The sequence below is a fragment of the Pinus tabuliformis genome, chromosome 5_1, assembly GCF_031772625.1.
Source record: "Pinus tabuliformis cultivar Carrire ecotype Pingquan chromosome 5_1, CPIR1, whole genome shotgun sequence".
NCBI classification, from domain to species: Eukaryota; Viridiplantae; Streptophyta; class Pinopsida; order Pinales; family Pinaceae; genus Pinus; species Pinus tabuliformis.
In genome coordinates, this window is record NC_142305.1 from 235,135,415 (window position 1) to 235,147,014 (window position 11,600).

Genomic DNA, 11,600 nt, shown 5'->3' on the forward strand with positions numbered 1-11,600 from the left:
CGGTCTTGAAATCCAGGGAAATCCGTCTTACAAGACACTAGAAGGGGAGCTTATAAGAAAATTGTTACTCTTATTATACTTTCAGATTTCCCGAAGAGCTACGACGTTGGGCTTGAAACTATGTGTATTTTGCACTCCACTTGCTTCCGGTATATAATTATGTGCTGCTTTTGCTTCCAACTACTTATGGGGTACCTTTCCCCTGATTGATTTGTTGGAAGTTTGCTTTCCTTAAATCGGTTCCTTATGATCGTTTAGATTGATTCACACCAAGGACCTTCTTTCTCTCACATTTCCCATATTCCATGAATCCTTTTATGTATACAAAGAAACCCATTTAGTTGATCTGATCCAACTCAACTATAGATCAACTATAGATCTATGCATTGACAACTTTTGCAGCAGGTCAATGACACCAACATATTTTATCTCTCTCTACCAGTGGATGCATGGAGATGGGTGTATTCATCTTATATAATTGTTGGTTTCTTCTCAACCATTTCCTCCTTCTGGCTTCACCTAGCCGCATGAGTCTTGGGCGTTTCCAATATTTTAGTGCAAATAAAATTTATTTATGCCTCCTTAGTCTGGTTTTTTCGGTTCCATATTTGCATCAGTTCAACAGATCCTCCTTCACTCTCCTAGTTCCATTAGATATGAGTTAACCACCAAATCCAAACCTCCAAACTCCATTTGTCATACTCGTGTGCCTCTCTTGCACTCACTAGGCCTCTCTTACACTCATTAGGCCAAAAAAACCCTTGGCAAAAAAATCATCCCTTTGAAGCAAACACTTGGCTCTGATACCATGTTAAAATTACTAGAGAGATGTATATTTACTGAGAGCAAAGACATTAAATTTACTGGAAACATAATATGCAAAACATAAATACAATGCACACGGTTTTTACCTTGATAAAACCCCAAATTGCATAAAAACCTAATTAACAGAATTTCATTAGATCCCTTGGCCAAGACCCAACCAAGTCGGCCAAGTGAGCCTTCACTGTTCACCTCCCTAGCCCATTACAATAGATTCTTCACCTATCCTTTTAAAGGCTTCATTACATGAATACCATGGGAACAAAACCATGGGTACACAAAATTGTGTGCCCAAAACACGATTGTTTGACTCAATCAACTTTAACTCTTTCCCCAAGTCATATGTACCTCACACTACCAAGTTTGAGAAATATTTCTCAATGGTATCTTGTCTTTCTACCAGCATAGTTTTGAGAATTGTGTGGAATGTTGACAATGGAGTATCTTGCCATATGACATCAACTTGACAATTTTTTCTATTCGAACAGAGCAAGAGTCAAGAGTATAGGTTGAGTTTGGTGATGATGGTAAGTATTTAGTAGTAGGATTTGGTATTATTTCGTTCTATCTTAAATAAAACAACTATTCATACTTTGATGATGTTCTGTTTGTCACAAGTATCACGAAAAAAATTATTTTACTTTCAATTATGGAGAATAAGGATTGTGTAGTAGTGTTCAATAACTGACAAGTATTTCTTAGACTAAAGGAATCTAGCCCAAAAGTAGCATGTATGATAGGGGTTAGGGAAGAGAATTTATACATGTTACAAGGTGAGTCTATTTGAGCCCTAGTTCGTAACAGTAACAACTTTTGTGAGTTGTGGCACAAGAGGATGTAGCACCTACATTATATAGTGTTTTCTATTCCGAGGGAGATAGTCATAGGTCTCCTAGAGTTCAACTTTGAGAAATATGGAGCATGCAAAGGGTGCACACTCGACAAACATGTTAAGGCTACATTTCCAAGAAATGAGCATAGGTCAAAAATCTCTTTATACCTAGTACATTCAAATGTTTTTGGACCAAATTCAGTATCATCAATAACAAGAATCTTGTATTATGTTCCCTTCATTTTGGATTTCTCTTGCAAGACTTGGATCTACTTCTTAAAAAACAAAGTTGAGGTCTTTAACAAGTATCAAGAGTTCAAAGTTCTAATTCAAGATTACACTGGGAAGAAGTCAAAATCTTGAGATTGAATTATTGGTGTCTTTTTTTAGAAAGGGTTAGGAAAAGGAACTATAGTAAGGGTTGCAAATAGTCCAACAATTAAATTATTAGAGAGAAATTCAAACCTTAAAAATGGATACATATTCATTTGAAATTATTACATATCTAAATCATAACAAGAGAAAATACATAAGTGTAACACATATAGTATGCAACATAACCAATAATACCAAAGGATGGATTTTATTAAATTTTTGACACATGTTAAGAAACCTTGTAGCTATGCTTCGTGGGTATCCTCCTTGGAAGGATTTATTGTATTTTTTGTACATGCAAGACAATGATTCCTCTCGGTGAGCCAAATATAGTTTGGGTAATGAACGAGTCATCTTGGCATTTTCGTTATAACTTTTCTGGGACTGCTTCAAATGGTGAAATTTTGAGCATGTTGAGGAGAGATCGAGGAGAGCATCAGGCCGCCTTCTGAGGGAAAGGATGGAAGGAGCGCGTGAAGGGAAGGGTTAGGGTTTCTACAGCAACCTGCGGTTTCGATGGGGCTTCAGCTTTCAACGGCGGTTCGTAGGGCATAGGATCGACAGCTACGCGGCGGTCACGGTCACGGTCCTGCTACCAGCTGCTGCATTCACTTTGGAACCCTCGCCTGTCCCTTTCGGTCTCCGACAGTTTTACAGTTATGGATGACTGGGAGCAGGAAGCGGTGGACTACTCGGCGGATCCCTCGCCGGAGAATATTATTTTCGGGATCCCTCATTTTTCTCACTCTCAGCCATCCCACTCCGCTTCCTCTTCTGTCCCGGCGAATCAACTTTTTCCGGCTCCCACACCATCTTCTGCAGTAGTGAATCCTCCTGTCTCTCCGTCGTTCGAAGTTCCCCCGCTCTCACCCGGGTCTCTGCAATTTCTGGCCTCCAATACCCCCCCATCACCCGCTTTCGACCCTTTGGCATCCATCCCCGAGGTGTTCCACATTCCTCCGAGACCACCTCCGGTGTCTCATCCATCTGTCTCAAGCGTTCGACCATCCGGATGGTTTGAGACGCCCGCTGTCTCCTCTCCTCCCACTAACCCTAGTCCCCGGGAAGGTATCTCTAATCCGCTGGTGGATCACCCGTCGGCCCCCCGCACCAGCATAAAGAAGGTTAAGTGTGTCAGGTCGACGGCGAGGGATATATCGATCAAGTTCGACGAAGCAAAGCCTCTGGGAGACTATATGGACATCGCGAACACAGTGTTGGTAGGGCACGTCAGGGGCCGATCTTACTCTAAACAGAGGCTTGATATGTGGGTCAATGAGATCTGGGGAGGTGTACTTTTTGATCTTCCTGAAGTTCATGTCCTCCCCAGAGGATGGTTCTCATTAAAATTCTCCAAGGTCTGCCTAACAAATCTTGTTTTGGGGAGATACTGGCACATCGAAATGGCCCCGGTACTCCTCAAACGCTGGAATCCCCTCTTCGATCCAGAACGCGAGCAGCTCGGCGCCGGTCCAATCTGGGTAAGACTCCCTGGATTACCTATTCCTTTCTGGGACGAGGAAGTTTTTATCAGGGTTGGCAATGCCCTGGGGACATATTTGGATTATGACCGCACCTATGTGGAATCCGGGAATCGAACACTTGCTCGAGTCTTGGTTCATCTGGACACACGAGATGGGCTTGAAGAACAGATCACGCTGCAATGGGGAAGGTGCATTCGTGTACAATTGCTGGATTATGAAGGGGTTCCCTTCCGATGCAGGCGTTGTCATAAGGTGGGACACCTCGCGAAGGATTGCCCACTCAACAAGAAAGCTACAGACTCGGCGAAAGGTACTCCGGCATCTACCAGGACGGCTTCCCCCATAATTTCGCGACCTCCTTCTGCTGGAACAGCCCCCTCGGTCTCTGCCCCTGTGGACGATGATGGGCTCCGGAGATCCTCGCCACCCAAAACCAGGGCTCGTTCGGCGGCAGAAGCGGGTACGATTCCTATTACTCTTATCACTTCTTTGCATTCGTCTTTTGATGGTATTCATATCTCTGGTCCTACACACATTCCTATGATTCCTTGCACTTTATCATCCCCGCTTACTTGCACTGAATCTATCATTTCTTCATCTCATGTGGTTCACTCCCCTCCTCGCCCTTCTTCCCCTCCTCACCCATATTTCCTCCGATCTCGGATCACTCCAAAAGACTCGGCTGTTGGTCACTCGGGTTTGGGCATTGTCTTTCCTGAGGGGGCATCAATGAACTCCAGAGGGAGAAAATCCCATCTTTCTAAAGCCATCAAACAAGCTGGGGCAGAGGTGGTCTCTGGCCGGCAAGCGACCATTGACGGGGTTCTTAGAGCAGGACACACCCCGAGAGGTGTTCCCCCATGAAGTGTTTATCGTTTAACTGCAGAGGACTGGCTAGTTCCTCCAAAAAACTAGCCTTGAAGAGGCTCATTGAATCTGAGCCTATAGACATTATTATGCTTTAGGAAACCCTCTGTTCAGCTGAACAAATTATTCGTATAATGCAAGCTATGGTCCCAGGATGGAGTTTTTATGCAAATGATGCCGTGGGACGATCTGGGGGGCTAGCCATTGGATTAAACCCTCGTTCCATCAATCCTATATCTACCTGGGGAGGAGCAGGGTTCATTGGTTTGGATTTTTTCTCGGCTGACCTCGGCATGGATCTCAGATTGGTTAACGTATATGCTCCTTGTTCCCAACGAGAATCATTCTGGAGGAACACCCTTCAGCTCCCCCTGCTGAATGAAGACAATGTCATTATTGGAGGAGACCTCAACTTCTCCCTGGGATTCAGGGAGTCTTGGGGCTCAGAGGCACAAATTGACTCTATCACTGACTATATGACCAATCTGCTGGAGCAATCTGAATTTGCGGATATTCCATTGCAGCGACTCCTACCTACCTGGCGAAACCGAAGAGTTGGGGATGCTGCACTTGCTCGTAGACTTGACAGATTCCTATTAAAGGGCCCTCTCCTGCAGCGCCTTCATCTCTATCGTCAATGGGTTGGTTCCGGGGGGATTTCGGATCACAATCCTATATACCTGGAGATCCAGGGTCCATTCAGGAAGCCCAAGGCGCCCTTTAAATTCAATTCCTCTTGGCTGAAGGATCAGGATTATATCCGGCTGATTAAGGACTTCTGGGTCTCGCATCCCATCAATGACACGGTTCCTCTTGCCAAAGGATTCTGCAGGAACTTGGCTGAAATCAAACATTTGACTATAAATTGGGCAAGGGAGAAAAGGGATCGGGAATCTGCACAACTCTCCCAGCTTGAAGCGGATTTATGTTCTCTCACTGATGACAGAGGGCAGGGCTTCATGTCAGCTGCTGAGAAATGTAAGCTTATAGACCTGGAGAATCAAAAAGCAAAGATCCTCAAAGAGAGAGAGGAATCTATTAGATTAAGGAGTCGTGCATTATGGATACAAGCTGGGGATGACAACACAAAGTTTTTCCATAATTTTGCAAAATGCAGAAAAGTATCTAATACTATTTGGAAGCTCCCTACACCGGATGGAGATATTGCAGACAATTTCAATAAGCTCGCTCAACTGGGTATCACCCATTTCAGGAACCTCTACAGGAGCACACGAGATGAAAATCTACTTGATATTATCAATGTGGCTAATCATTTCCCGAGATTCGTAGAGGAAGAAGATGTGGAGACTTTAACTGATCCGGTCACTGCTGAAGAACTGGAAGGAGTTCTGAAATGGTTCAAAAAATACAAAAGCCCTGGGCCAGACGGATGGACCATTGAATTCTACACCACCTTCTTCGATGTATTGGGACAGGACCTACTTCAGGTGGTTGAAGAAAGCCGATCTACTGGATCAATCTACCATGCCATCAACTCCACTTTTATCGCTCTCATCCCCAAATCTGACTCCCCGGCATCCTTTGATGACTACAGGCCCATATCTTTATGTAACTGCCTCTATAAAATCATATCCAAGACCATTGCTAATCGTCTCAGGCCTATCCTCTCCCGTTCTATCGCCCCTCAGCAATTTGCTTTTCTCGAATCCAGACAGATCCATGAGGCCATTGGACTAGCTCAAGAAGCCCTCCATTCCATATGGTCGAAGAACTTAAAAGCCATCCTCTTAAAAATTGATCTGTCTAAAGCTTTTGACCGTGTCAGCTGGCTCTACCTCAAAATGATCCTCATTCATCTGGGGTTCCCTCATGCTTTCATAACCTAGATCATGGCCTGCATTACTTCTCCATCCTTCAGTATACTTATCAATGGCTCGGCCACAGACTTTTTTCACTCGGGCAGGGGTTTGAGGCAGGGGTGTCCTCTATCACCCCTCCTGTTCCTGCTGGTCATGGAAGGTCTCAGTCGACTTATGGAAGCTGCAAAGAGATCTGGAGATATTGGGGGACTTCGCATCTCTGACCTTTGTTATCTCACTCATCTACTCTTTGTAGATGATGTCCTCATTCTTCTAAATGGCAGTGTTCGAGACTCTCGATCTTTCTCAAGGATTCTCCATCTTTTTTCATCTGCCACTGGTATGATGCCAAATCAGACTAAATCTACCATCACCTGTGCCCGCACATCGGTACAGGAGACACAGATTGGCTTACAATCCTTTCCATATGCAGTTCACCCCCTGGATAGAGGATTCAAATATTTGGGATTTAATCTGAAACCTACCTGTCAAAGGATTGCTGACTGGGTCTGGCTGGCTGCCAAATTGGAAAAAAGACTCTCAGGATGGAGCTTCAGATATCTCTCCAGGGCTGGGAGACTAGTGCTTATCAAGTCTGTATTAGAAGCCACCCCGGTCTTCTGGATGGCCTTAGCATGGATCCCAAGGAACATCCTGGGGAGACTTCAACAAATTTGTAATCGATATCTCTGGAATGGGAATCAGGACAAACGATTGTTTGCATGGATCGGATGGAAGAAGATCTCTATGCCTAAAAAGTGGGGGGGATAGGGGCTCAAGGAACTGCCTGAATTTGCAATAGCACTGGCTGCCAAGATGGGATGGACACTGCTGACCAGACAAAATCTCTGGACACAGGTAGTTTATTTTAAATACATTTGGCCTCATAATATTTTGGACTGGGCCCGCTTCCCTACCTGGTCAACATCGGGATGCTCCTCGGTTTGGAAGGCCTTAATTCTATCCCTTCCTCTCATCCGGAACAATCTTGCTTGGCGCATAAATGATGGGTGGACGGGCAGAATTGGTTTGGATCCCTGGATTAACTGTGGGGGTAGGCACATTCTTAGTCCAGACCTTTTACTGCATTTACAGGCCCAGGATATTCGGCATTTTGCACAAATTGCAGACCAACAGCGCTCGGATATTTTTTCACAAGCTTGGAAATCTGCTCAGCAATTGAACCTCCCTATCCATTGGCACCAGGAATGGGATCGATACACGGAGGCATTATCTGAATCTCATGTTCGAATTAAGCAAGGCCCGGATGAACTCATTTGGTGCTATGCCGACCATGGTATATATGCACCAAAATTGGGATACACTGCGCTCATATCTCATAGAATGCCTGAGGTGATACAGCCTTGGTGGCATGCTATTTGGAAGCTGAAGGCATCTCCCCGGTCCAAACTCTTCTTCTGGTGTGCTCTTTATGGCAATGTGCCCACAGGTGAACACCTCACCCACAGAGCATTATGTGGCCCATCATGGTGTATTTTCTGCAAAAATGCATCAGAGACTCAGGATCATATTTTCCTTCTATGCCCTGTAATCATAAACCTGTGGAATAACATATGCAACCAGCTGGGAATTGCAGTAAATTGGAGAGGAAATGATATCAGGAATGCATGGGATTCTTGGTCGCTCTGCCATTCGGGAACCAAATTACAAAACCTGCCACCCGTGGCTACTTGGTATATTTGGCTTGCCCGGAATCGGGCCATATTTGAGGATCGAATTATATCATGGAGCAGGGTAGAAGCCTCCATTGTTTCAGCATATCATGAGCTCCCGGACCCTCCTCCCCCTCGCCCGAGATCCATTCAACCTATGCCCGCATTTGACAGAACCATCCCGTGGGCATTTTTCGACGGAGCTGCAAATCAGGAAGGATGTGGCGGGGGGTTTGTTCTGCACCTTAATTATCACCACCGATTCCTTGTCAAAATAGGCTTAGGCAATGGAACAAACAACTTCGCTGAACTCTCTGCTGTACACAGCCTCCTCCATTTTGCATTAACACATCAGCATACCAGCATCAATATTTTTGGGGACTCTATGGTGGTTATAAACTGGATCAACAATATCACAAATTGTCATACACACACTCTCAGTAACTTGCTACATGATACACTCATTCTCAAAGCAGCTTTTAACCATTGCTCATGTTTGCATATTTACAGAGAGCATAACAGCGAGGCTGACAAATTATCCAAAGAGGCCTCGGCACTTCCCCGAGGCGAGTGGATAACAGTGGAGCAGAATGGAGCAGAGGTGCATCAGTTCTATCACAGGCCATTCATAGAACAAAGAGATCAAAGGGACAACAGTCCCAGCAACGGATAGGCTATGGTGATTTTGTTTCTTTTTTGGATATCAGAAGTACATAGAACATGGAATATGTATATAAATAGAACTCTCTTATAGATATTAAGCACAGACAGATGAATGTACACAGAACAGTTTGATTGATGACTACAGAACAACACTATGAAAGTTGGTGTTTGTTATGAACAATACAAGTAATGCCTCGGCATCTGCTATATGTAATTTTCAAAACTAATGAAAGTTACTGATTTTTCCAGTGGAAAAAAAAAAAAAAGACAATGATTCCTCTCTCCAAAATGGATACATGAGACAACGAAGAAAAAAGGAAAAATTCTTGTGATCAACTAATAGAGAGAGCTCAAATATCTAGAGATCATAATGAGGACAATGATAATGTTCATGGTGAAATGAAGAGAAAAACCTCTATTAAATCTTAGCTAGATTTGATGAGGCCAAACATTAAAAAGTATTTATTTGACCAAATCGAGATCTAACTAATTTATTATTTTATTATTTTTTGTGAGAAGAAAATGTAAAAAATAATGGTTAATGACCTTTAATTGGGTTACTAACTCAAAAGTAATGATTTATTGAGTTAATTAATGAAAAAAATCCATAAGTAAATCATTTATTAATGAAGGTTGTCATTGATGTCAATATGGAATTGACCGAGATGGCAAGTATTCTTGAGATGCATGGTTCCAGATGATGATGAGGTACATGTTGAAGAAACTCTTGTTTGATAAAGATGTCATCAATGAAGATGTCAAACTATTAATATTAATCTTAATAAGTCCTAGAACTAACTATGATATTGTCGAGTGTCAATCGTTTTCCTTGATTGATGATCCATAACTTAAGTGCCAATGATGTATCTAATATACAAGCCTTTGATGACAAGTGGACAACTATACTTGATGATGTCATACGTGATGGCTCTTGATGATGTGGTTCGAGGCTACATGATGACATAAATGTTGAACTATTACAAGTTGACACTATAATGAATCACTTGGTGGCATATGATGACATGGAGGACTACATGATGACGTGAAAATAATATAAAGACATAGTTGGGGTCATTGCAATGAAGAAGCCATTAATGACCTCATGATGTCCCAAACATTTTATGCACAAAAATTCAAGGGCAATCACAAAGAAAAATAAATTTTGACAACTTGGAGGCATCTTACCACAATTAGTCCTATACCATCTTAAAGAGTATTTTTTCCTCTTTCTAATGAGCTATTACTTGCCCCCAAACTATCGGTGGTTGATGAGATATTGAATTTTTAAGGTAAAAAATATATATTTGTAGGCTAGCCGACCTACACTTTGTCACTCATGTCGGCCTCCCTCCAGAAAGACGTGTCCCTTCATTTCAAACTCAAATCAGTATAAATACAAGTCAAAATTCATCATTCTAGCACAAAATTTTTGGTGAAGACAATCACAGGATTTCAGAGAGAAAAGATAAACTCATAAAGATAACCAATCTCATAAGGAGAAGGAAAAAGGTGATTGGTTCTATTTTTAAGGGAAAGTTTACACCTGTAAGAAGGCCCCATTAGTATAGAAGAACAGTTGTTGTCTTAAGGACGTTTTTCCTCCTCCTGTAGTCTGATTTCTGAGCAAGGAAAGAAGCCACAGTTCTGAGAAGAAAGAAGGAAGGTTTTTGTGTGGTTTAGGAGAGGATTATCTCCTGCATATTATCTGCAATCCAGGTAGAAAAGGAGAGTAGGTTGCAGGCCTTACTCTGTCCTAAAATAGAGTTGTGTTTGGCTGGTGTTGGGGTTGGTTATTAGCCCAAATAACAACGAGCAAGACAGGGGTATAAAAGACACTTTAAAAAACTTGTTGAAGCAGTCCTTTGACATCTAGTTGAAGCAGACTTGTGACACCTCTTGAAGCATCATTGTAGCAGCTCTAGAAGCAGTTTTTGAAGCAGACATCACTTTTGCAGATCTGTTATCACCTCCTTGAAGACCACCTTTGAAGTTGTGGACCACTGTTGAAGACATTTTTGATCTCTTGTTGGAGCAGACTATAAAGGACCTATTGTGGATAATGTTTGGGCTGAATTTCTGTGTTGGGGAAGTTCATTGAAGATCGGCAAGCTGCAAGGTTGTGACATAACTTGTTCATCATTGTATTTGGAAATTATTGGACAATTTATTGAGCAGCCTTTGTGACACTTTGAAGTATCTTTAAGAAGTCTTGTTAAAGCAACATTAACATCACATCTTGAAAGATGCCTTGAAGACATTTGTGGGACTTTCCTTAATCTGAAGCCATCATTGTTGAAGCTTTGTGAAAGACATCCTTGGAGTCTATCTCTTGGACTTTTGTTTAGCATTCTTGAAGATTTGGAGCACACCTTGGAGAAGCCTTCAGTTCTTGGGGAAACATATTGAAGACCTTGTGAAGATATCTTGAAGTTGGTCTTGGAGATATTATTGAAGACCATGATGCGTTGAAGTCATCATGAGGTGACCTTGGAGATATTTTCTTGGGTACGATGAAGAGAAGTGGTGACACTTTCTAAAGAGATCAAGGTTGTCATTGATGACGTGACGTGAAGACTAAATAAAATACTAAGCGAAGATTGACAAGGCTCGTTGAAGAAGACATAGGGAGTCGTGAAGAATAACCAAATAAATCTTGACTAAGTAAAGCTGAGGGTTGGAACCCAAGAGGTTGGAGCCCAGAAAAAGACAAGGTTGGTGCCTTAGTGTATAAATTCCCATTGTAGATCACCTGATAGTGCAATATACTAAAGCAAAATACTTTATCTACTTCTACAAAAAAACTTGTGGAAGCTTAATCGATTTTGAGCAAGATCAAATAGAACACATATAACAAATGAAGAAGAAACAATCACACATGAACACAGAAGAATACTCTAGGGAAAGCCTCAGCTAAAAACCTCGATCTCTGTATTATCATACAAGTGGAAATATCTCTGGATTACACAAAGATTTAGCTCACAAGCTATCCAGCTCTCAGTACAATCCCTCAATGTTGCTCATAGATTGAATAGACACAACATATACCTTCCTTCAGTCCTCCAAG

The 11,600-nt window shown here is 42.4% G+C and overlaps 1 protein-coding gene across 1 annotated transcript; it reads left to right on the forward strand.

Annotated features, from left to right (window-relative positions):
* Window positions 1-6,353: 6,353 nt before the first annotated feature.
* Window positions 6,354-6,971, forward strand: LOC149164272 (uncharacterized). The gene has a single exon (XM_089429422.1). The coding sequence runs from the start codon at window positions 6,354-6,356 to the stop codon at window positions 6,969-6,971; it is 618 nt and encodes a 205-aa protein (XP_089285548.1).
* The last annotated feature ends 4,629 nt before the right edge of the window (window positions 6,972-11,600 follow it).